At 54.2% G+C, this 26,385-nt stretch overlaps 1 protein-coding gene across 1 annotated transcript; it reads right to left on the bottom strand.

The window, feature by feature from the left end:
• Positions 1–13: 13 nt before the first annotated feature.
• Positions 14–25,338, bottom strand: ITPRIP (inositol 1,4,5-trisphosphate receptor interacting protein). The gene is made up of 2 exons (XM_014844745.3): positions 25,078–25,338; positions 14–3,852 (listed from the first exon to the last, which is right to left on the bottom strand). Exon 2 carries the CDS (start codon positions 3,837–3,839, stop codon positions 2,181–2,183), a length of 1,659 nt encoding a protein of 552 aa, XP_014700231.1. The 5' UTR covers positions 3,840–3,852; positions 25,078–25,338; the 3' UTR covers positions 14–2,180.
• Positions 25,339–26,385: the final 1,047 nt, after the last annotated feature.

The raw sequence follows: 26,385 nt of genomic DNA, 5'->3' as shown, positions 1-26,385 counted from the left end.
ACTGTAACCAGTTTCTACTCCTTGCAAGAATTTAATATAAATAAGGCAGCCAGAAACACCAGGAGCCCCGCTGCTTTCTGCTTCAGCAGCAGCTCTGGTGCATAAAAGGATCCCCATCTCCCCGCTGAGCTCTGTCATCTCTGAACAAACAAGAGGCCAGAAGGTATTTTTCCCGTGAACTTTCTCCCGGAAGCAACGGGGAAGCCGAGGGGGGTTCAGGCTTGGTCTTGGCTTCTGAGGCTGGTTCTTGGTTGCTGGGGTCTCTTCCAAGCACAACGAGAATAAGGAGGAAGAGGGGAAAGGAAAGGCACAGAGATAATAAATAAGGAAGTTCACTTCGACTCTGGAAATGAATCCCAACAGAATGTGGGGCTCGGGGCTCTTGTTGGAGACCACATGGGCGGGATGGTTCCCGGGGTGCCCGGTGGCCTCTGTGGGCCTGGGGAAGCGCAGACCCGGGCACTGCTCGGTCTAACTCCAGCTCACATGGGAAGCTTCCTACAGGCTTCAGTGCCCAGTCACAGCTGAGGCTCCCATGAATTCACCCTGCCGGGCAAACTGTCCATCTTACACTGAGGTTAGGTGAGAGCACTCCTGGGGTAGGGACAGGATCTTTTCTTCAGTCCGTGGTGAGCCTGACACCCCGTGGAACCAGGTACGCTGTCTGAGAGGCATGGCCAGCTCAACCCCTGGGGGGAGAGCCAGGTGGCAGTGCCGGTACGCTTGCTCTCGCCGCCTCCTTGGCCCTCTGCAAGGCTTCCTGAGGCAGTGCCGAGAGGAACTCCCTAAGGGCCAGTGAAGCCACAGTGGAGGAGAAGCGGCTCCCCAACCCTCCTGAACCAGGCCTGGAGACTGAGGCCAGCTCCAACCACAGGCTCTGGCGCCTGCCCAGGGACTGCAGCCCCAGCAGTGCCAAGGTGGCCTCTCAGAGGCCTGGAGGCTGTGCCTGCAGTGCTGTCCCTGTGTATTCCCAGCCAGCGGAGCCTCTTTTGGGCTCTTCGGGTCTTGGTCATCTGTGCGGCCAGTAAAGGCCCATCCAGAAAGGGGGGTTCTGTGCAGTGAGGGAGTCCCACTGGCATGAACAGCCGAGGGGGTCTTGGAGCCTGCAGATGGGGCTGGGTTTCCACGGCAGCTCCTGCTTAAAGGTATGCCCTGCTCTAGGACTGGGACCCTGAGGAAAACTCAGGGCTATGGCATCCCTCACCTCTCAGCTCTGCAGCTTTCTCTGTAACTGGGCATCAGAGGCCACGCTGCAAACCAGACGCCAGCACCCTGGCCACCAGGCTCTGTCCTTCACCCCAGTCACCCCGCTCCTCTCCAGCAGCTTGCCCCTGCAGCGTCTGCCCTCCCCCACCATATGGATGGTCAGAGACACCAGCCGTGGAGAGAATAAAGAGGGGTGAGGGGCTGCTAAGCTTGTACCCGGCATGGTATGTGGCACCCAGGGGGCTCAGAACACAGCGTGCTGGGGGAAGAGGTTGGGAGAAGGGGGTGCACCCTGAGTGAGATGTATAGCTGAAAAGGCAGCCAGCTGAAACTTCTCTCTGCCACCAAGTACCCACTTCTGTGCAACAGAGACATTAGCCACCTGGGGCCTTGAATCTCTAGTAGGTCTTGTCTCCAAGTAATATAAAAACCTGCAGCCACTGTGGGATCCCTATTGTGCAGGCTGTGGATGGAAGGTTGCAAATTCCCATATCTGAACCCATTAGTGCTTTGGTTGCAGATGCTTGGGGCCAAGGGTTACTGGAAATCAGGGTGCAGCGTCTTAACACGGGTTTCTGCCAGCATTCCTGTAGATCCTCTGTTGACATTCAAGTAAAGATGGGACCTGGGATGTAACAAGAATTACACCCAAATCGATGTTTGCATTGTCTCTAACTCAGTGTCCATGAAGTGTTCTGTCATCATCTTGGCCATTCGCGGTGATCCAACAGTAAACTGCAAAGGATCAGTCCCCAAACCCAGACAGTCACGTCACCCACAGGCCCAATGGCCTGAAAGCAAACCAGCTTCTGGCTTGGAATTGTCTCCTCTGCACCACAGGGCCTGGCTTCCCCACAGGCTGAGCCGAGCTCCCGACAAGGCCCGCCACTTTCCCAGGACAGGGCTTGCAGGTGCCCCCAGGGCCGTGGACACAGGGGCTGCCCTGCATTCTGGCCCTCAAGGTCCCTGATGGTCTACAAGATGACAGCTTTTTGGGGCAGGCTGGCATGGTCTGAGGGGATGTGTACGGAGTACTCATTAATGAGCGCCGGGGCATTCTTGAGCATCTCATAGAAGGAGTCCACTGTCTTCCGGTAGAGACGGCGCTGCAGGACGAAGGGCCGGAAGAGGTTGAGGGGCTCGGCCCTGCGCACGGCCTCAGGCAGGCCCATGGCCTCGGGCACCTTGCGGTTGCCGATGAAGAAGTGATGGAGCTTCTTCTCGAGCAGGCTCTTTTCTAGGAAGCAGAGCAGCTCCTGCAGACGAGCATCCAGCTGCCCAGCCTTCCAGTCGGCGGCTCGCCGGGCGAGCAGGAGGTGCAGCAGGGCGGTCTTCAGGTGGTAGTTGCCAAGCCCGCTGGGGCCGGTGAGACGGCTCTGCTTGGAGAGCAGGAAGGAGGCGATCTGCAAGCAGCTGAGGTGGCAGGCACCCTCGGGCAGCGCCTTTGAGGTCATCCTGAGGAAGTGTCGCTCGTAGACAGCGAAGGACAGGAGCCAGTCAGTGCTGGACGCCGGGGTCCCCCCGGAGGGCTCCCGGGGAAGGTAGGAGACGAAGTACAGGTCCGAGTCGTCACACTGGATCACAGGGATCAGGTTAAAGGGCATGAACTTCCCTGAGCGGAACTTGATCTTGAGGGACCCTGGGGTTTCCAGCTGGCCAAAGGCCAGGTCGAACTCGTACTTGTGGGCGATGCGGTGCCAGGCTCTGGTGAGGGCCATCTGGAACCACTTCATGACCTGCATCGTGTCCAGGTATGGGGAATCTCTGGCACACAGTGGGTCTTTCATCTCCCTGCCAGGCTGCACCAAGTTGTTCTTGCCATGAAGGAGACACAGCATGTCTTCCCCGAGCTTGGTCTTGCCGCAGATACAGCCCCGTGTATCCTCGTCGGCCCGGACCACCTTGATCTGGCCGTAGCCCTGGCGATCCAAGGGCACCGAGCGGCTGGAGCACCAGAGCTCTGGGTGGAAGTGGAAGGGCTCTGGGGGCATGAAGGGTACAAAGAGGTTGCACAGCAGTGGCTTGTCCACCTGCCAGTTCTCATACATGCTGTCCACGCCAATGAAGTCTTCCACCTCCATGTCTGTGTCCCGGTTGCAGAGGCTCCTCAGGGCTTCCAGCAAGTCATCCACGAAGCCTTCCACGAACTCCCGGGTGCGGGCTGCATCAGCCGTGGCCCCCCGGATGCAGCGCTCATAGAAGTGGTCGAGCGTGGCCTTGTTGGGCAGGGTGAGGCCCCGGAGTGGGGCACCCTGCAGGCCAGGCAGCTCGTCCTCGTCCCCACCCAGGCACTCGGGTGAGGGCCCGTCCTGGTGGTCCTGCCGCCACACCTCGATCACCAGGAAAAGGATCATGCAGAGGGTGCTCCACAGGTCCCAGGCCACGCGGCTCTCGTTCTGCTGCTGGCCTTCCTCCGCCACGGGCTCCAGGGCCTCCTTCTCGGCCGCCAGTCGCGCCACCTCCTCCTCCAGGCGCAGCTGCTCCAGCTGTAGCTTCTCCTGGTGCGCCTGCATCTTGCGGATGATCTCCTCCTCATTCTCGGGGACTGTGGTGTTCTCCCGAGGGAACAGCAGTGGGTGGTTGATGATGGCAGTCACCACCACCAGACACACCCGGAAGAGCCCCAGTGCCATGGCTGGAGCTTTCCTGGGAAAAGAGAGAGAGAGACAAAGGTCACACCAAGCTTCTTCCCTGGACCCTCCCACCAACCTCTGCCCTATGGAGCTGGTCAACGTCTTATAGTTTCTTCTCCGACCCAACCACAGTCTCCTCATGTGCTTCAGTCTAGCCTTGCAACAAGAACCCCGAAGTCCCACACCAGCAATCCTGGCTGAACAAGCCACTGTCGGTGGATCTCTGGTTCTGCCTGCCCAGGCGGGTCCTCTTTCTGGTAGTAGTATCCCACTTTCCCTGGAACCAACCCTTTTCTACTCCCAGCCCTTATGGCTTTGCTGGAGATAAACCCACCCCCAGCTCCAGGGGTGAGCATATAACCCAGGCCCAAGACTATTCCATGCCTTCCTCACCCCAACACAGTGATGGGTTCAGGAATGAGCATATGACCCCATTTGGGCCAATGGGAGACAGAGGTATGATTTGTTGGGACCACTGGAGAGAAAGACTCTGTGGCCTAGAGTTGCTGGGAACAGAATTACACCTGCTGGTGGCTCTCGAGCTACCTCAGAGGGGCGTTGGCCTGAGAAAGATGCCAAAGTAGAGGAGAGCAGATCTTCTGGGTCCAGCTATGCTTGAAGCCATAACCTCTGGGCTCTTTCAGCATATAAATCGATAAATTCCCCTTTTTGTTTAAATCAGTTTGAGTTGTTTTTCTTTCTTTCTTTTTTTAAAGAGTTAATAGAGCTTACTTCTGTTTTTAGAGGAAGCTTGGCCCTGAGTTAATATCTGTTGCCACGCTTCCTCTTTTTTCTTTTTTTTTCTCCCCAAAGCCCCAGTACATAGTTGTATATCCTAGTTGTAGGTCATTCTAGTTCTTCTATGTGGGACGCCTGCCACAGCATGGCTTGATGAGTGGTGCATAGGTCCACACTCAGGATCTGAAACGGCGAACCCTGGGCCACCGAAGCGGAGCATGTGAACTCAACCACTAAGCCACGGGGCTGGCCCCTGAGTTGTTTTTCTATCACCTGAAACCAAAATAGTCCTGAATAAGACATGCTTTTCTCCCCCAATGCCTTCTGGTAAAGGTGTCTTTCCTCCCTGCAGTGGAAGCTGGCGGCTAAGAACAAGAGGACTGGGTCCCAAAGCCAGCCTTGTCGCTGATTAGTTGTGTGACCTTGGGCATGTTAACTGACCTCTCTGAGCCCCAGTTTCCTTATTGAACAAGAAGAAAACCATAGTTCCCACGGGGGCATCGTCTTGATGGAAGCACACACAGCACAGGGAATGGTGCAGAGCATAGATCCATTAAACAGCAACTGTTTTTGAAGCAGTTTTGAGCCTTTATCTTCCCCTACTGTAAATCTCTCCTGATCTGGAAGATCCCACCCCAGATGCAGACCCTGAACTCCTGGCCTTCTCCTGGGTCTTTCCCCAGGACAACCCTGAAGACACAAAGAGTGACTGAGTCAGTGGTTTTCCTCTCCTGAGGCACCTGAACTTTAAATCCAACTTGATTATGAAAGGAGACACTTCATTCCTCCAGGATAAATGGGTATTTAGGCCTCAAGTGACTTTTGGGGAAGGGCGCACCCCTTGCCATCCTTGCTACTCAAACTGTGTAGCTGCAACATCTCCTGAGAGCTTGTTAGAAATGCAGAATCTTGGCGCCACCCAGACCTACTGAACCAGAATCTGCATTTTAATACCATCCACATTAAAGTCTGGGATGCACTGTCTTATAGTGTAAGCCTGACCTTATACCCTCTCCTCTCCCAAGCACAAACCTTGGGAATTAACAAGGGGCCTTTTCCACACTTGCCCTGCCCCCTTCCTGCCTGGAACCTCAGCCCGGAGAGCAAATGGCCAACGGAGGTTGTTGTCGGACCACCAAGAACACAGAGGGCTCCTTCCACCCACCACCCACCCCGCTCCCGGTACACGCCAACATCCACTGATGGGACCCTCTGCCTTTTGCCTGAGCCCCGTTCCCTGACCTTGAATTTGCACCCTGAAAACCACTGTTCTGGCTCTTACCCTAATGGTGCCAAGGAGCAAGTATTCATCACCAGGGAAAGACACCTCTGCAGGTTCTACCTGGCAAGCGGCAGGATGTAGATGACCTGAGTCGCCACACTTGTGCAAAGCCTGCTGCTCAGATGTGACTCCACCCTGTACACAGCTGGACGTGTCAGCAGGAATCATGAGGGCTGAGGGGGAGGGAGGTCTGGTAGCAGCAGAATTCAGTAGGCAGACACATTCAGGCCTCAGAGGTAAGCTTTGAAGCCTTTGCATTTCCACTTAGGAGGAAATGGAGGACAGGGGAAAGTGAAGGAAGTCAGACTGGAATGGGTGTGGGGTGACGAAAAAGTACGGGGGTAGGTAACCAGCTTTTCTTCTACAAGAGAAGGAGCAGCTTGCTAGATAATTGCAGCAACAGGTCAGCCCTGGTCTCTACATTAGAGAATCATCAATGGAAAGTTTTGCTAGGGTGGCGCTAATCAAACCGTGATGTGAGGCTGGCTGATTAACGTGGATCAGTTTTAAGATAAAGGCATGGGGTACTAATGGTAGAACATCAGGCAGCAGCCAGTGAGGAGATAATTTGGGGGTTTGAAGGCTCTTCAGGGCCCCTGTACTGTAGGCAGCCACCTTGGCAACTTCTAACGCCAGAGGTCAGTTTCCATGCCAACTTAGGATAGAATGCCACCAGCTGGGGAGTGGTGCCATCTCCAAGTCCTAGGACTGGGAAGTCCTCCTCCCATCTACCCAACAGCATCCACAGGGCTACCTGTGTACATCCTCGTGCTTGCTGGAGAATGAAGGGCTATACAGGAAAGGCCTCCTCGTACTGGGGCAGGCAAGGTTCAAAATTCTGAACCAACCAGAAAGATCGACTCCGTGTGCAAGGTGTTAAGAGGACAGACTCTGGAAGAGACAGACCAGGTTAGAACGTGGCATGTGCACTTACTAGATATGCGACCTTGGACAAATCATTCAACTTCTCAGAACATCAGTCTCTTCGTCTATAAAATGGGAATACTAACACTTGCTGTTGTAAAGCCTGAACAAGAGAATGCATATAAAGCCCTTAGCAAAATGCTTGCCCCTGAGCAAGTTCTCTTATAAAAGGGTAGCTGTGATGGGACGGGAATGTGCAGATGAACCTGCCTGCAGGGGTTGCCTGCAGGAGTGGGCCATGCAGATGCCCCTCCAAGGAACTCAGCCCACAATAACACTGAGGATAGTAGGGTTACAAACAAGACTCTACAGGAACATGAGGGAATGAGGCGACAACGTGGAAGGAGCCTGAGCTGCAGAAGCAGAGAGGTCTGGGTTTGAACCTCGACTCTGCTCCTTCTGAGTGGTCTTGGGAAAGTCACATGGCTTCTCTAGGGCTCCGTTGCTTTACCTGGAGGTGGAGCTAATAGCAGGCCCTCCTTCACAGGGAGGTTGGGTTAAGCAAGATAATCCATCCCAGGTGTTTAGCACAGTGCCTGCATAGAGTAAGCACCATACAATACCAGCTGCTCACCCTGCATCAACCTGTTTTCTCACCTGCCAAGCATATCCGCCCTGCCCAAGTCCCAGGGGTGTGGAGGAACGCACGCTCAAATGCGCTTTGAAAGCACAAAATGCTCCCCTGATACCGCTGTCCCTTGGCACGCCGCTCATTCCACCCTGCCCCCCAGCAGAGGCGAGAAGCCTTCAAAGCCTTGGATTCTCCCGGAGGTGGAGTTCCCTCTGACTCACCCCTTGCTTAAACCATCTCTCCCTCCCAGGGATGGGACGGGATCCCAGCTGTCATTTTGCTTGTTAACCTTGACACAGGCTGGCTCTGCCTGCGGCACCCTAAGGGGTGGGGAACGGGCGGTGGCTGCTCAGTGCCCACTAGATGGGGCCAAGTCAGAAGCCTCTGCTACTTCCCCTCCTCAAACCACCTCACAGGGAGCACTGCTCTGGGGGCCTCGGGGTCAGAAGAACGAGGTGGGGGGTGGAATCTCGGCGTTTTGACTTTTGGAGACCATGGGGATAGGATAAAGAGCGGGAAACCTCTCACAAAACCAGGGACACATGTGCACACACACACACACTCCTCCCCAAAGGGCCCCGACCGTTCTCCCAATCTCAAGGATGTCTGTCTCCACCTTGGCCCCAGGCTCTCACCTCTAGGGGGCTGCCCCACACATGTGGTCGTGGGGTCTGAGACACCCGGTGGGCGGGTTCGACTTGAAAATAAACCTGGGTCAGTCCCAGGGCTTCTGTCTGCTTGCCAGGAAGCCAGCCGGAAACCTGCTGAGTTCCTCTCCGCCCCTGCCCCCCGCCCCTGCCCACAGAGCGTGGCGGCCCCTGCAGGTCACGGCTAAATTTAGCCTGGCAAAGATCCAGGGTCACAGGGCAGCAGGGGTTGGAGCAGAGGGCGGCCTCTGTGTGCCCCCGGCAGAGGACTGCAGGTGGTCAGCCAGGACCCATGGTTCACTCAGACCCTTACTCTGAGCCTGGCCAGACCCTGGGGGAGAAATCCAAGGCCTTTCCCTTCCTGGGGTCCCTCACTCCTGTGTCCCCTGGAGCCCTACAGGACCCCAGCACACCATAATCCAACGAATGCCCCTAAGAGTTGTCCAAGAGCAACACACTTCCATTTACTAAGGGCTTGCTAGGATGTGCTGGGCCCTGGACACACTGACCGCCATAATCTCCTAAGTGGTGGGTGTTTTCCCTGTTTCACAGGTGGATTCACTGAAGCCCAAGAGACAAAGTAATTTTCTAGCCACACACCTAGAAAAGTCACAGCCAGGCTGAGATTCAGCCTGTTCTGTCTGTCTCCACCTGCAGAGCCCAAGTCCTTTCCATCATGCTAGATTTACAGAGCACCTACTGGGTGCAAGGAGCATGCTGGGGGCTGCAGGGCCCACAAAGATGAGTGCGGCATGATCTTCAACAATAAAAACACTGCAGTTCACTGAAATCAGCAACTCCAAAAGTCCCATGCACCCCTATGTTCATCGCAGCATTATTCACAATAGCCAAGTCATGGAACCAACCTAAGTGCCCAGCAACCAATGATTGGATAAGGAAGATATGGTATACAATGGAATACTACTCAGCCATAAAAAGGACAAAGTCGTCCCATTCACAACAACATGGATAGACCTTGAGGGTATTATGTTGAGTGAAATAAACCAGACAGAGAAAGACGAACTCTGTATGACTCCACTCATAGGTGGTAGTTAACAAATAGACAAAGAGAACTGATCGGTGGTTACCAGGGGAAAGCGGGGGTGAGGGGAGGGCACTAGGGATGAAATGGTGTACCTACAACATGATTAATAATGATGTACAACGGTAATTTCACAAGGTTGTTAACTATCATAATCTTAATTAAAAAAAACCCCAAAAACCAAAAAAACCCCACTACAGTTCACGCAGGGAGGCAGCCAGCCAGGAAGACCCATCACAGGACAGAATGAGCTGAGGGCATACACCGAGTACCAGCAATAGGCTATGAAAAGGCAGAGAGAGGGTTTCATTCCTGTTCTTCAATTCCCCTCCTTGGCTGTAGACCCACCTGTTGGGGAGGTGTGGGTGTGTAACCCTGTAGCCCCCTCCTTCCAGACAGAATTCCTAAAACAAACTGGGAACATAGGAGTGTCCAGCCCTACAACGTGTTCATCAACACCCCTTCTGCCCCATGGCCCACCTACCCCCGCCCAGGGCTGGCTGACTGTGGCCTCAGCAACAGGGGCTTCCAGGACCCTTTTCTCAGCAGCCCAGGAGTTCCCCTGGGACAGTGGTTCTCAAAACGTGGTCCCAGCTCAGCAGCACCAGCAGCACCTGGGCACTTGTTAGAAATGCAAATTTTTCAGGTACAATTCTGGACCTGCTGATCTGAAATTCCAGGGGTGGGGCTCAGCACCTGTGTTTTAATAAGCTCTCCATGTGTTTCTAATGCCCACTCAAGTCTGAGCAGCACCCCTTCCCAAGCCAGGCGGGCCTCCAGGGAGACGGAGGGTGGGGCTCCCGCAGTGTCACTGCAGCCCAGATCAAGGAGCTCGACAAGGGTTTGCCCCACGCCCAGCCTACCAGATGCTAATTAGCTCTGCTAATTACAATAGCAAAAGCAGCTGGGCCCTGGCTCCATCTTCAGAGCGAAAAAGAGCAGCTGATGTGTTTCCTTATGAAACGGAATAAAGGAGGCGGGTTGATGGCAGGTGAGGGCACTTGTAGCCCAGGCCCGTATGGTTCCTTGGGTCCCTTTCACAGCTTAGGTTCTGGACCCTCCGAGAAAGAAGGAGCCTAGGGAAACCAAAGTGTTGATAAGTTTGGGCTGAACCACTACTGTGCACTGGGCCTTGGGCTGGAGTTCTACTGTCCCAGCTAACGAGGTGCACAGTTGTTTGGAGAAAATAAAGCTACAAATTTAAGAGAGTCAGAATTTAGAGTTGTACTAATCTAAGCCCCATTTTACAGATGAGGAAACCGAGGCCTAAAGAGAAGACATGTTTGCCTGGGAGGGTGGGGTGGAGGTGGAGGCGGTCCAGGTGGGCTGGAATCACCCTGGGGCCCTTCACAGGGATTCTGCCCAAACAGGAGAGGAGTAGTGAAAGGCAATGATGTTTTCATTAACAGCTGACATTTCTAAAGCTAAGTACTCTGCATGTGTTTTGTCATTTAACTTTCAGAACATCAGTTAGGTAGTTGCAACATCCCTATCTTGTGAAGAGACTGATGGTCAGGAGGTTCACCTTGTAGCCTCTAAGATTCCCTCTGGGCAGTGTGTGACTGAGCCTGTCCCCCCACCCCTGCACCAGGGAATAAGGCAATGAGTGAGCCCTGCCACCACCCCCTGCCCAGTGGCAACTCCCTGGCACCACTGCCAGTGGCGACCAGATCAAGGAGGTTCAACCTGGAAATCATCCAGGTTGGCAGTCCCCAAAAGCTTCCCAGGCCCTGGAGAACCAGGACTGTGAGAAATGATAGGTTGAATGCAGAGCACGAGTCTGGCCCTGAGTCTTTGTGTTGAAGTTTGGGCCCCACGAGCAGTCTGTCTGAAGCCCTGGTGAGGCTCTCCTCCTGTCTTCTGGCCTGTCTCATCCCCGATTCCAAGCTTCTCTCTAGCAGAACCCATGCCCCATGCTGGAATAAGACCAGCTTCCCGGCCCAGCCCAATGGCACCATCATTCAGGGCCAGCTCAGGGGTCCCTCCTCCAGGGAGCCTGCCCTTTGGTGCAGGCCTACTTCCCCCTTCTCTGAACTCCTATGGGTCAGGCCTTCCTGCTCGTTGCTTGTGTCAGTTCACCCACCACTCCCTGCCCTCTCACCTATAGCTCCAGCAAGGCCCAGAAGCTGAATGTCCTCCTGCCTCCTCCAGGGCACCAGGCACGGGGCTGGGCATGCTGCAGGCACCCAACATATCAGTGGGTGTTGACTTATTGCACATTTGGGAGGAGCGGCTGGCTGTGGGAGTGACACGTCTCCTCCAACTCCTTCCTCTTCACCTAACTTGGGGCCAGCGGACAGACAGATTCAGCACAGATGGTGCTGTAAGGGCAGCTCTGAGCATTGCTGCTCAACATGACTGGCTCCCACCTTCCAGGATGGGGTCCCCAAGGGGAGAGGAGAAAGGCCTTGTGAGCTGGCTCACACCCCAGCAAGGAGATGGCCACAGAGCTACCATGGGGCATCTCTGGCTGAGGTCTCTCTTCACCTGCACCCCAAACAGGGACGGAGGAAGGGGTGCTGAGTAGCACTGGGGGTGGGGGCTGGGTCCTGGTAGGCCTCAGGCCCAGGCAGGAGAGGGAGAGAGAGGCAAAGAAAGGAAGTGAGGAAAGAGGAAGGAAGAGGACTAACACAAACTAATTGAGAAAGTGGGTAGAGAGGGTGTGGTTCTGGGCTCCCAGGCCTCCTCTCCTCAGTGTCTTTGTAGCCCCCACCCCCAGTCACCTTCCACCCTTCCCACTGGGCAGGATCTTGTCTTGGCCTCTAGCCAGGCCCACCTTCCTCTGACCTGCCACCCTCATGGCCACTGGGTTCTTTCTCTTAACTCCTTTCAGTCCCCATTCTGAGGGCAGGGGTTGAAAACCAAATGCCTGGGTGGGGTGGGGCAGGCCCCTACAGTCAAGGAGCCGGGGTGCAGGTGCTGGAGAGCTGAGTGGTGGGGATGGGGTCAACGGAGCCACACGTGCTTCGTCTAAAGGAGAAAGCCACCACCTCGCACATTCTTCACCAAGAATGAATGGCATGATCTTTTTTTGTTCCCAAGAGAAGCCAGAAATCTGGATTTTATCAAAATCCCTCAATTTTACAACGTCAACTGCTATTTCAAAAATTCTTTAAAAACCATGTGAACCAAATAAAATACCTCAGTGGGCCACCCAGAACCTGCAGGCCCTGGTCTGTAGGCACCCCCACCTGTCTCCCCTCTCTTGCCCACTGCAGCTCCCAACCCCGCATCAAGCATTCCCCAGGCTACCCTTGACCCCAGGACTCTCCTCACTCTTCCCCCAAGAAATACCAGCACCCTCAGTCCCTCTGCATCCAGGACTCCCTAAAATATGGCCGGAGCTCAACGTTTCTCCCCACATCCAGTCCTGACTCTATTCCAGTGTCTCCTAGTTGGCCCCAGCAACCATCCTCAGAAGAATCATGACCAGCATTTCTGAGGGCTGACTATGTGCCAGGCTAGGGGCTTACACAAATGCCTTCCCCACAGCCTCTCCAAAGAGTAGAAGAAAAGAGAAAGGGAGCCTGTAGCCTAATGAGTATGCACTAAGGAGCACTCAGTATTACAGAGGAAGGTCCATGGTCCCCAGGACCAGAGAACCAGACCCTCACTGCCCCTCCCTCACCCAGGGGAGACCCCAGACTGCCTGAGCAGGCACCTGGGCTCAGGAGGACCCAGGGGTCAAGACTGGGCCCTGGTGAGGGTTGGGGAGCAGGACAGAATGAGGGAGAGAGCAGAGAGGAGAGGACCCCGTCCCCATGCCCAGTGGAGATAGACCTATTGATGAGCCCTTGGAAAGTAGATACTGTAAGGGAGCAGCCTTTTCAGTAAGGTGAGCTCTGCTGTCGCCACACATGGCCACACTGGCCACTCATAGAGGATGACCGGTCACACCCACCAAAGCATTAAGTTTCCTCAAGGACCGCTCTCAGAAGAGGGAGGGGTTTCCAAAAAAGTCACCAGGATGCCAACCTCATCCTTTGGACTGGACTGGGGTCATGCAGCTGGCCAGCCCAGGCACAGGAAGGACTCCGCCGATACGGGTGGGAGGGCCCACATCCTTCCTGTTCCTGCTCCTCCATCAGCAGCTCATGCACATCCCCTGATGAGCAAGGATGGAGAAGGCAGGGAAGCCATCAATCTCCCAGGAAGGACACGGTGTCCTTCCGTCCAGCCATCCTGCCTCACTTCCCCACAGCAGAGGCCCTGACCCAAAGGGCGTCATGGAAAATCACAGCGTCTTGTGACAGACAGACAGGCAGACTGAGGCCTGGTGTCTCAGAGGCTAAGGGATGACAAAGAGCCCTGTGGGTCACAGAGAAAAGGAGGGGGCTCCCCTGAGTCTGGGCCCATATCCCCCTTTCTCTCATCCATTCTCCCCAGGGCACCTGGAATCCAGCAGTCACTGCAGTGGGTTGAATGGCGGCCTTCAAAAAGATAAGTGCATTGCTAATAGTCGGACCCCGTAAATGGGGCTTTATTTGGAAGATCTCTACAGATGTAATTAAATTAAGGATCTTGAGATGAGATCATCCTTGATTACCTTAAATCCAACGAAGAGTGTCCTTATAAAAAGACGGAAAAGGAAAAAACAGACAAAGAGCAGGAGGTGATGGAAGACAGAGGCAGAGGTTGGAGAGATGCTGCCACAGCCCAGGAAGGCCTGGAGCCACCGGAAGCTGGAAGAGGCAAGGGAGGATGCTCTCGTGGAGCATTTGGAGGGAGTGTGGCCCTGCAGGTACCTTGATTTTGGACTGTGGCCTCCAGAACTGTGAGAGAATACATTTCTGTGGTTTTAAGGCACCGAGTTTGTGGTATTTTGTTACAGCAGCCCGGGAGACTAAGGCCGTCTCAGCACACAGCACCCTCCTCTCCCCACCCAGCTCCCCACCGACGTTCCCGTTTCTCCCCAGCCATCTCTGCCGCAGCCTTTGCTCTGCACCAAAGCCTGGGATTCCAGACTGATGGGGCTCTCCATCCCTGCCTGGCGTGGACCTTTGGAATCAGCTCTGAGCACTCCCTAATTCCCAGCCACCCAGGGAGCCTCCTGCCCCCAGAGGTCTCCCTTCTCCACTTCAGTGGGCTCCTCTTTCCATGCAACACAGGCCTGAGCTTTAAGCCTGATGTTCAGGGCCTGGCCCCAACCAGTCTCTGGGGACCCTTTGGTTCCCTTTCGACCTGCCCCAGCCATTTCAGATTATCGACTGTCCCCTGAACACCTCCTATACTTCCCCACCATTTCCTGCAATGTCCATGCCTCATGTCTCTGCCGGCCAAAACCCTACCCAACGGTCCTCACAGCAAGCCCATCTCAGAAACGGCTTCCAAGAGCCTTCGCAATCCTTCCCCCGCCCCCAACTCCTGAGACAAATCCTTTCTGGAAAGGGAGAGAAGAACAAAGGGAGAGAAAGGGCCTATTGATTAGGCCTCTCTGAGTGCAGGCAAGCTTCTGGTGCCTTGTGTAGATGGTGTCTGCACAGACGTGCCCAGAGCAGGGACCCAATAAAAGCTTGTCCTCTCTCCTGAGTTAGCCATCTCACCTGTGCAGGAGCCCCATTTCCCAGGCAGGAGCCCAGCGTGCTGAGAGGTTGAGCAATCACTCAAGGCCACACAACAGGAAGAGAACAGAGGAGCTGGATGCCCCGCTAGGCCCTTGGCTCCAGACTCCGTCATCTCCCCGGTGTACTCCATCCAGCTCTTTCATCACAGTGGGCTGCCTGAGTTCTGGTCTTACCCCAGTGCCTTCCTTGGTGTGAGCCCCTCCAGAGCCAGGGCAGGCTTGTTTGTCTCGCTATTCCCCAAAGCACCTGGCAGGGACCAAACACAGGGCCACCTGCTCACTGTGCTAAGGACATCTGCGACCCTGGGGACCCAGCTGCATGCTCACGCCCTGCACGCTGGTGACACCAGTTTCCAAAAGAAGGCCTCCATCAGTGCCCTCCATTCTTAGGAAGGATGCATTTCCTACAGCGAGTGTGCACCGAATGGCCTCCGTTGACACCCGGATCCCCACCTCAGGTTTCTAGACCTGAAATCACAGGGTGCGTGTGAACAACAGAAACACTGTGCTAAGTGTTTCCCCTCACACCCTCTCAGAAGCTGGCTCGGGCTCGGGCTAGCATTTCTCCGAATCTCCCCTCTGCCTATGGGCCCCAGCTCACCCATAAGAGCACCTGCATGGAGGGAACATCGACGCCCGCAGGCGTCCCAGGGCTTCCCAAACATGTTCCCTGTCTCTCCCCCGACCCCGTGTTCTCCACACCCCCTGCCTCCAAGCAGAGCAGCAAATGCTCAGGACAAGCCACACTTTCCCCATGGGGCAGGAAGCAGGCTCCAGACAGCAGCAAACACCCCGGCTTGATGGGGGAGGGGACTGGAGGGGGTGGAGCAGGAACCAGAAAGTAAATACAAAGGACAACAAAGGGGAGACTGAGCCTTCCCTCAGCCACTGCTCCGCTACGCCCCCACCACAGATGTGCTGGGGCTGGATGGGATTAAACAGACTGCTCTGCCCAGCAGCCACCTTCCTTGGGATCCCCGGATGGGAACAAAGAGAAACCAGCTCAGAGAGACAACCCGGCCTCTTGGGCAGGGGGGATGGGCCCCCAGGGCTTTTCCAGCCACAGAAAGGCCAGTCCTTCCACCCCCTCCCTCCCCATCCCACCACCTCTTACTCACATCCTGGCGCAGAGGGATTCTGGCCCCCACACAGTGAAATCCCAGGCTGTTCTCCCTCCCCATCCTCTCGCCTGCGCGGTTTGGGCTGGGCAGGCGTACCTGCCACCATGCCTGGGCCCCAGCCGGGCTGGGGAGAGGGGGAGAGAGGTGGCGAGGAAGGGAAGCGCTCTGGGCCTCCAGCACACATACACACAGGCACTCACATACATACACTCTGTGCCTGCAAAGCTCTAAAAACCCCTTTCATCTTAATATACGGCAACAGCAAGAGACACAAAGGCAAGAGGGAGGCCAACCCTGGTGTAAAAAACTTCAGAGCTTGTGGTCGGCCTCTTGGCTGCTGCTGGCTGCTGTAGGGACCTGGGCTGCACAATGGAGCCGGCACCTGCCTGCCCTCCTACACCAGGGCTGCATCCAAGGGCTCTCCTCCTCCAAGGAAGGCTTGGGGCCTGGACCGTGAGGCCAGCAACAGTTACCAAAATTACCCCCAGAATCATCTCTGACCGCACAGAGTCACACGCCCTGTGAATTACACAAAAGAACAACAAAGACCTACAACCACATAGTTTTCCAGCCGCAGGGATGGAGTGACGGCAAGTGATGCCCACACTCTGTCCTAGCTTCTGCCAGAGGCTGCACTTGGCACCTAGTAGGTGTCCCTGAACCAACAACAGGGACATGCGGGTCAGGCTAGGGTGGGCAGAAAGCAGCCATTGACACTGCCAAGTTCACCAGGACATACTCTCACCCTAAGGCCACACAGAGAGAAACACCCCAAAGCTCTCAGCTCAGAAGATCTTAACCCTTTGTAGAGGCTTAGCATAGAGAAGTGAAGGGGCCAAACTCTGGAATCGCAAGGCCAGGTTGGGTTGAATCCTGACTCTCCCGCTTGCTGTGACAATAGTACCTACTTCGTGTATGATGGTCACATGGTTGTGCTCTGTAAAGGACACTGTTATTGGCATTGGTGACAAGGCCAGTTCTCCCTTTTGATTTGTTAAATCTTGCTGGGTGCATCTTGGGGACTTCTCAGGGAAGAGGGAGGTGATCAACACCCCTGCGGCAACTCCAGCAGCCTGGGACTGGCAAGTTGTCTCCCCCACCTCCCCATTTCCTTCTCAAGGCCCCAGGGGCTGCCACAGAGGGAGAGCAGGAAGCTGAGCACCTGGGAAGCTCACAGCTCCCTCCCTCCCATCAGGCAGCGGCTCCTCAATCCCTTCTGAGCACCTGGAAGGAGAAACCAGTGTTGGTCTCTGATGCTCCACGAATGCTTGCTGAACGAACGAATGAATGGAGTCAGGACTGGGAAGAGAACCTCCCCGCCTTCACTCCCACGAGCAGGAATTTGAAATGGGAGTGGAGTGGGAAGTCTTGGATGAAGTAACTTCTACGTTTTTTTCCCTGGGAGGCACCCTGCGCTAACAGTGGTAAGCATGTTGGGAAATGTGAGCAAACACCCTTCCAGAGGAGAGACCACAGCCACTGTGGGTCTGGACAGCCTTCACCTAACTGCAGGCTGACTCACCACCACCGTTTACCAAGAAAAGGACCTAGCAACGAACCCAGACATAAGTTATATGACACCCCGCTGCCTCGACCTCCTTGCCTGAGAGTCTTATAGAAATGGAAGCTAAATGGAGGGTTATAGGGTTCGATGCAAATTAGGTCAGAGAAGCAGCAGAGAACTACCCTTGGCAGAGGGATGAGCAATTCTCCCTTTCTAGAGAAAACCAGACAAGCCGCAAGGCCCTGACGCCCCATGGGAGGGTTTAGTAAACAGCAACCAATGCGCCACATGTACTGAGATTTAAGCATCGTGCAAAATGCTTTACGTGTAACATCCTCACAATAAACCTCTGAAGGAGGCATTCTTCTCATTTTTACAGGTAAGGAAATTGAGGCACAGAGAGGTGAGGCCACTCGGTCAACATCACAGACCAGGGATTCAAACTCAGGACAGTCTGAGTTTCAAGCCTCCAGTCTTCTCATGATGCTGTGCTGCTCAGGGATCTGGTACCTGTGGAACATCAGACATGCACCTGTGGACTTTCCTTCCCGTACAGTCTGGGGAAAGGCAGGTGACAATTTAGGTGAAATCTGGCCATGAAGCAGGGAGTTAGACTTAATGACCTTCCCAGGGTCCTTCCACCTGGAGACCCTGGGAGTGCAACCTGGGATATCTGAGATGGCTTTCCAGCCAAAAGGATGGGAAAGCCTTCTCTGAAGTAGACCAGGAAAGGGAGCAAGGGCTCGCTGACACCAGGGGGTGCATTTTGGGGTGAGGCATCAGGGAGGAAATGGCACGGATGCACCGGGGGCATCTGGGGCAGCACACAGGGGTGAGGTCCAGGAATCCCAGGCTCGCTTCCCCTCCAGCCCAGGCACGATGTTTTCTGGCCTCCTCAGCACTCTTGAACAAAGTCTCAGCCAACAAAGGACCTTTCACGAACTTCAGGCGGGTCCCTGACTGCTGCTGAGAAGGCTATTGAAACAGGGTTATGAGCACAGGGTTTTACACCAACTAGCAGGCCCAGAATTACGACAACGCCCTCCCTTCGGTTTGACACAGGCTGGTAGGAGACTCTCCTGCATCCGCTGCAGGGAAATGACCTGGAGGGAGCAAGGAGAAGCAGCCCAGGAGAGCTTCAAAGCTGAGCCCCTCCTCCCAGGGTGTGAGGGTCCCACTGGGTTATTCACCTGGAAGTGAGACATTTGAAAACTGTGGGCTTTGTATTTTTTGTAGGGACTTCCATCTGAGGATCTCAAAGTGCTCTGAATATTATCTGGTACTAGCTGTTACTGTCCCCATTAACCAGGGAAATGGAGCCCTGTCTGCTAATATCACACAGAGAATCACAGCAGGAGGGAGCTGGAGTTGGTGGTCTGCTTGTTGTCTTCTGACCTTTGACACTTAGGCTTTGTGGTATTCTGTATGCTACCTTCACACTCAGTGGGCCAGGTGTCCTGGGGTGGCAGAAGGAATCTAAGGTACTGGGAGGTACCGATCTGGGTTTGAATCCTATCTCTGCTGTTTTCAGCTTTGTGACTCTGGGGATGTTGCTTGGCCTCTCTGAGCCTGTTTCTTCACCTGAAAAACTGAAATAATACCTAACTCAAAGGGTTTCTGTGAAGAAGAGAAATAACTATATGCAAAGCCCCTAGGATGGCACTTTGTTCAGAGTAGGTGCTTAAAGAATGAAAGCGTTATTTATTTATTTTTTAAAGACTATTCTACTTTTATGAACAAAAGATCATGACAATGATTTGGGAACTAGACTTTTAAATAGAAGCATAATTTGCAACGAATGTTCTCTGCTAACAATATTCTAATTTTCATCTATAACCCTGAAAAAGCTACATTCATACAAAAATTAGGGCAATTACTTTAGCCACTGATATGCTGGATGTCAGGAAAGCTATGTTAAAGCATCTGAAGTTATGGCCAGTTGCACAAAGCAAAAGCTTTAATCAGATACCTTAAAGTTGAAAGACAAGGAGACTCCTGTCCTGAAACCTCTTTAGAGAGAGACCCACCACATCCTCCAGTTTTCCACCTTTCTTCAGGCCGGGGAGTTCTTCCTTTCCTGCATCCTTCATTGTTGTGTTGGCATTTGACAGCCCTAGCTTAGGAACTTCCATCTTAAGTAGAACAGGAGGCAGCACCTTCTAAGACCTGGCTGAAGCCATAGGTCACCAAATTAAGAGCATCAGAATTGCTGAGTGAGTTCAGCCTTAAAAACAGTGCTGCCCTGGGTTTCCTTTTGGCAGGACACAGTTGACACCCCAGCATGATGCCTTGCACATCGTAGGTGCACAATAAATACTAGCTCAATCAGCGAGTGAAGGTTCTCTCTTAGTCAGCCCCCATAGCAAAGACGTGGGCATCCTTGTTTTTCAGTTGGCTGTGGGGGTGAGGGTGAAGAAGAAGAGAAAGCCACTTTTCTGGTCTCCCCCATTACTGTTCCAGCCTGCTCTTCCTCTACCTGTTTCACAGACTCGGGCTGTAGAACAGAGGCCCAGAGCCATGGAGGGCGCCAGAAGCCGCTGTAAGCAGTCATGCTCTTTGCTTGAGTCGCAGCTCAGAGAACTAAACAAGACAGCAGCTGTCTGTACTGCTCGAGCCAAACCCAAGGCCCAAAGACTCCCCACCAACTGGCTCACGGCCCAGACCGCCCACCTGCGGCGCCTCCCTCTTCCCCTCGCCCATCCTGAGAAACACACCTGGAGACGGCACGCCTTCTGAGCTCCTTCCCTTCAACATGTGTCTTACAGTTGGAGTAGTTCTTGTTCCTCCCTGTGGAGGTGTTGCCTTGGGCAACAGTGATGTCACCAGCAAGGTGCTTCCATTCCGCTGATGTCACGGGACAGGCCATGCGGGTGGAGGGGGATGTGCTTTCTATGGGAAACCATCACAGGTTCCAAACCACCGAGGAGGATCCTATAGACCTCTTGGGCACTCTCAAATGACCCTCCTCCTCTTCCAGAAAACGTTCCCACCCACCCTTCTCTCCCCTCTGAGTGACTGGGATAGGCCGTGGCTCAAACCTGACTTTCCCTCTCCCAGAGTCAGCTGAAAGGGTGGGAGGAGCAGCTTTGTCCTCAGCTTTGAACAAACCACAAGCAAGGGCACCACTGGACTTCTTCTCACCATCTGGGATGGTCTGGGTCCCTGCGTCCTTGCCCTTTGCCCAGACCTCCGAGGAGGGAGCAGTGGCACTCATGGAGAAGCTGGTGGCCTAATTCGGTAGAGGATGTAGATCTTTGATTGACCTCTACCATCTTTAAGAGTTCATACTAGCCAGGTGGCCAGTCTATGCCAGCCACCATTCTCAGCGCTTTCTATACATGCCCTATGTGGGGTTATCTGCATTTTACTGATGATGAAACTGAGGCTTGGAAAAGTCAAGGCACTTGTCCCAATACAGACAACACCCACCTGCTGAGCAGTGGAGCTAGGAGTCAACGCAAGTCTGCCCCACTCCAGAGCCCACGTGGGTCACCCCTCCTTGGCTCAGGGGCACCTGGAGACTGCAGCTTACTAAAGATGAGCCATGAAGGGGCCTGGACAGAGACCAGGGAGAGCCCTTTAAATCCAAAGATGCCATCTTGGCAGGCCACTGGGGCAGCCAAAGCAAGCACTGTCTTAGCCCTGCTTCACCCCCATGCTCACCCAGGGGCTATGGTCAGTGGCCAGTCCTTACCCTTCCACTTCCCAGTGGATCCTGCTGATTAGGGACCATGTTTCTTTGCTCTGAGCTTGGCCTCCTGTGACCCATTCAAGCCACCTGACCATCGTCTCGATCTGCATATAGCATTTACCCCTATGGCCTGGCCCTCCAACCCTGAAATTGTATAGTAGTTATTTAACTTACGCAAATGCAACTCTATGTAGTTGGCAGCTAATGCTCATAAAGCACTAAACAAAATAAGTAAACAAAATGAAAATTATGAAAGAGGAAAAGGAGAAATCCTACCAGGTAAACACTGTCGTTGAGACACTGGCCAAGGAGGTGCACCCACAACCAGGACGGCCAGAGTACTGGTCCAGCTGGCAGGTATAACTCTCCATGAGTGAGAGGGCCACAGAAGGGAACAGAGCCCCACACTACTGGGCCATCACCCATCCCTCCCTCCCCCGGCCCTGCTCTGATTCCAGTTTCGCCAGGCACAAGCTGCCTTCTGATCTTTGGTTTCCCATGTGGCTTGCCCAGGACCCAGCGAACAGATACCATCCAGATTACGTGATGGCCACGAAATCTCCTTGCAAATTAACACACTGGCAATCCTATTTGTACACCCACTTCTGGGAGCTTCTTGAGGCGACTCAGTAGCCCACGTCCAAACCACTCTGAAAACTGTGGATTCTGAGTGTGCACAGGTGAGAGGCAGACCCTGGGACAGGAGACATGATCCAGGTAAACATCTTCCTTATGGGAAATCTGCTGGGCACCAGCTGGCCCTTCCCAGGAGACATCTTGACTTCCTCAATGGCTGAGATGCCTATTTTGTTTAAAATACGGTCTACAGACAGTATGTAGTAAAATGCTCTGTTCCAGCTGATTAAGTGCTGAAATGTATAGTGTGGGAAATCAGTGATCATATACATGGAGCTGTGAAATGGAGCTTGGGAAGGGCGTCTGCAGGCGGACAGGACCTGGACAGGGATGTTTGGGACATCACGTTTGGACAGCATGTTTGGACACTCCCCACCTTGTTCCACCCCTGGTGCCATTCTCTGCCTGGGTCAGGGGCCCTGTGTAGCTGTGGCCTTTTCCTTCGGCACCACACCCAGGTGGCACTTACTAAGCACCCTAAAGCCAGGCCCCAAACTGGATTTGCCACCTCACATCGCCCAGCGATTAAGAAGGAAAGTCATTCAATGCTTGGGCCAGGCCTCTCCATCAGCCGTCAAGATGGGCTTGCCTCTTTCTTTTCTTGCCTTTCTGCTGCCAGATGAGATTTCCATCTTTCCACCATCTGAGCTGAGGAGGGGTATTTCCTTAACAAAGAAAGAAATAGGCACTGCCCTTCCCTCTTTCCCATGAGGACCCCCAACCAAATGAGCTTTTAAAATTTAACCTGCTTCTTGCTCTGTGAGTGTTCAGTGATGGGGACTCAGTTTCCAAGCTCCTAAACACTCACTTCTCTGTGCCTTAGTTTCCTCATCAATAAAATAGGGCTACTGTGAAGATCAAATGAGTTAATACAGGCCAAGTGGTTTCGGAAAAAAAAAAAAGCCAAACCTGGCAAATGTTAAGCCCTTAATAACTGTTGGTTATCAGGGCTGCTGTGTATGGTTGTATAGATGGTGTACTGCTCAAGAACACCCGGTGGTGAGGATGAATCCAGCTCACTTGCCACTTGCCCAGCTATGTGCCTTGGCTATATTCATCCAGATGAGGTTCCTTTTTCTAAATGGCACCAAGGTGCTGTCCCCTTGCTAAGAAGGAGGACCTTATTCAAACTCACACAAGCGACAGAATAGGCTAGCAGCAGCCCTCGAGGTTATTATCAGCCCTCAGCCTTCTCATGGCTATGTCCCCCTCCCCAGGGAAACTGGATTAGTCTCAGCGATAAATAAGGCCCCGCTCCTCAGCTCCCCGGCACGGCACGCTGGAGCACTGGCCCCTCTCTCAGGACACTTCTCGGTTAAAGCCTTCCCCACAGCCTGCCCTACTAGCTCATTCCTACTGAGGGGACTCCGGGCCCCAAACATAGAGCCACAGAGTCTTGGACTCTGAAGGGACCATCTCCGTTGTAACCATTGATGGCCATCTGTCTCTGCTGACAATGACAGGCAGCGCATTACCTGCTGAGGAGCTCCAGTTATTGGCAAGTTCCCTCTTACAACTGAGGAAGTCAGATCCATCTCCTTGCTTCTCCTAACCAGTGAGTCTCTGATGCCAGACAGAGCAAGTCTTCTCCTTTTTTCAAGTGACAATGCTGGAGATTTCAGAAGGCCACCAACCTTGTCCCCCTAGGCTTTTCGCCCCTGGGGGAAATACTGCTGGTTCATTCCTTTCCCCTTCACAAGAAGCACTTTCCAGACCCTCCAAGCCATGTCATCCCCTTTCCTCCGGGCAAATTGCCACTTGGTAGCGGTGTCACTTGCAAGAAGTGGCATGGAGAACTGGGCTCATGCACTCCCATGGCCCAACCCTACTCTTTCTGGGCTCCATGCATGGGGTGCTCCTCTCTGCCTCCCACTGAGATGTGTACCCTCTCCATCAGACAGAATCCCCCGCTTGCTTTCTTTCTCTTTATTGACTCCAGGGGGTCCAGGAAGGGAGAAAAACAAAACCAGGTTCCTCCGAGACAATACCTTCTCAGGTGGGCAATTTTGCCAGAAGCCTCTCCCAGAAGTTCCTCCCCATCCTTGCCCTTGGATAGAAAATTCACCCACACACCCTCAGAGCCTGTTCCTGGTAAGGTGACAACTTCTGGGATGATGGCATCGGGTTAAAAGTTCAGATGCTTGCCCCCTGAAAGCTGCAGCTTGAAACTGTGGCATCTTTGAAAATTACAGAGCTAGATGATGGCACTTGAACGAAAGCCTTTCCATCCACTCAGGGAAAGCAGAGGGTCAGTATAACCACTTCATGGTTACCCACAAGTGGAAAATATGAGGGCAGAACGGGCTGGAGCAGCACACTGGGAATCAGCGAACAACGAAAGCAGGCTGGAGGGAGGACTAAAAAGCACAGCCTATTAGGTTACTAATAAAGAGGTGAATGGCAGCAATTCTACCCGTGTCTGCCACGCCATTTTCACTGCTAACCTGGGCCTGTGACTGCACCAGGCACAGATCAGCTTCACCCGGCAGCCTCTCCGAGGTAGAACTGGTTTGTAAAACGGAAGGGCCCTGGGTCAACCCAAAAGAGGAACAAAAGAAAAGAATACGATTCTGAAGCTGATTTCCATCCCAAAGACCAGGGTCCAGGCTCTGCCTGTATCTGGTGCTCTTCTGGTTTTGAAGGCGGGCCCTTCTCCCCAAAGGCCAAGTGCGGTCCGAGTGGTTCGGGAAAAGATTTTCCCTTCCTGGGCGGCAGCACTTTTGTTTTTAAAGAGAAGAAGCCAAAATGGATAGGAAGCCCAGCCCCGGGGCTTCTGAGTCCCTTCGCCCAGCAGCCAGAAAGATGGAGACACTGGGAAGGGGTCGGGGATGGGGTTAGGGGTCACGTGGCAGAGACTATTTGCAGCCCCAAGAGAAAGTTGTGCACCGAGTGGAGTCTCCGCCACTAATAGCCCCGAAAGAGGAAGCGGCGGGGGTTTATCCGGCCCAAGCAAGCTCATAGCTTCACTACCTTAAACTACAAAAAAAACAAGGTTCATTCCTACTCCCTCCTTCCAAGGAGGGGAAGAAAGGCGGGAAGGGAGCTGGCCAAGGAGCAGGTCGACCCGGCCTGTCTTTTTTGCCCTGGCGCTCGGCTCAGACGGTCAGAAGTAACGGATCGTCTGGGCATAAGGAACAAAGACGTGGTCCCTCTTGCTTGAGTGCCGAGGCTCGGAAGCCCAGCCTCGGTGCGCCTCAAGGAGGAGCTGCCCAGGTCTCCGGCGCCCGCGCTGGAGCGGAGGCTGGAGCGCAGGATCCCGCGCGGCGAGGGAAGAGTGAACCCCAGAGGACAGTGCGCCCCGCCTTGGCACGGGCGCTGCAACCAGGTCTCCAAAGTCAGCCCCAACCTGGGGGGCCGAGCAGGCACCCCGAGCAGCCCTGGCGCCCCCGCTCCGAGCCGCCATCTCGGGCGCAGCTCCGCCTAGTCCCCCTTCATCCTTTCATCGCGCCCTTCTTCCCTCCAACGCACGAGGTGCTCGGGGAGGACGCTGAGCCTCGCAGCTGCTGGCCCGGGACTTACGTGTAGCCTTTGTCCCCGCTCCCCGTCGCGGGAAGGACCGCCGAGCCCAGGAGGGTCCCCAGGGCCCAGACGCGGCTGCTTGGCGGCGGCTGCGGCGGAGCGTCCTGCCGGGCAATTAGAGAGACGGGGGCGGCGATACCCCGGCCGGCTCCCGCCTTCTGGCCTCCATTAGCGGGGCTCTAAAGGGCTGCGGAGTTACTCATTTCCTGGATGTCACAAAAACTTTTCCTCCTTATACGAACAAAACACCCGCCTCTACCCTCGGCCGCGGAAGCTCCTTAAGGAGGACCGTGAGGGTTCCCGGGGCTAGACCCAGGGTCCGCCGCGGAAGTCTGCCCATTGACCCCTCCAGAAGCTCCAGAGGGGACGGCAGAACTGGAGGGTGGCCGGGTGAGATGGGATCTAGTCACTGGAACATACTAGGGCGAATGGACAGGGAGTCGGGGAGGACGCCCTTAAAAGTCGGTCTAAGCCGGCGGGATGGAAGCGGTTAAGTGACAGCACGTCTACGGTGCGTTTTCCGCGGCGCGTTTTACAAGCGGCGGAATTCCAGGGCTACTATTTTGTCCTCTGGAGGGAAATATAAATCGAGACACAAAGCTGGCCCTTTTCTCTTTTGCGGCTTGAATGGATTAAAACGACTCACCAAATTTTATGATAAATGGATGCACCGTCGCCTTTCTGCCTGAGTAGCCAGGCACAAAGGAGGGTGACGACTAAGTGCTCGTATCCTGTAGAGGGCGCTTTAGTGCCCAGAGCTTGTTTACAGTTGTGAGGTTAGTTAGACCCCCCACTTTAGACCCGAGGGAACTCAGGCCAGGAGGGACGGCAGCAGAACCTTGGTGGAAGTTAATGGATTACGAAGTCCATAACCTGTTATCTTCTCCTTGTGACCCGCCCAAATTCCACAGCCAGTGGAAGTGGCTGGGAGGGGCTTGAATAAATCCTGCCTTAAGTGGCTTTTGGGGAGTCAAACGCCAGGGTGGGTACATTGGAGGGAATGATGAGAACACAGTCCAGAGTGATTATCTCCATTGCTCCTGCTGTTTGCTCATGGATCACCTTCTTCCTTTCCTAGTCAAGCCAGCCAAATAGCTTTAACGCTCGCCTGGAAGACATTAGGCTGAGTCTGAAAGATAAACAGGCAATGAGAGAAGTTCTAAAAATAGACCCCCTGGCCCTTGGCCCAGGTTACTCTTGTTTTCAAGTTTCTGCGGCTGCTCACAGCTCTTTCCTTATGTCAGGAACACTTATGGAAGAGTTTTGGGGGCTGGAGGGGAAGGGTGAGGAACGGGGTGATCTGGGGAA

The sequence above is a fragment of the Equus asinus genome, chromosome 2, assembly GCF_041296235.1.
Source record: "Equus asinus isolate D_3611 breed Donkey chromosome 2, EquAss-T2T_v2, whole genome shotgun sequence".
In the NCBI taxonomy this organism is placed as follows: domain Eukaryota; kingdom Metazoa; phylum Chordata; class Mammalia; order Perissodactyla; family Equidae; genus Equus; species Equus asinus.
Note: the sequence above shows the minus strand (reverse complement) of the source record. Positions and strands in the feature narration are given on the sequence as shown.

Bases quoted from the DNA above. Each gene is read 5' to 3' on its own strand.
- ITPRIP (XM_014844745.3), bottom strand. From the start codon at position 3,839: ATGGCACTGGGGCTCTTCCGGGTGTGTCTGGTGGTGGTGACTGCCATC.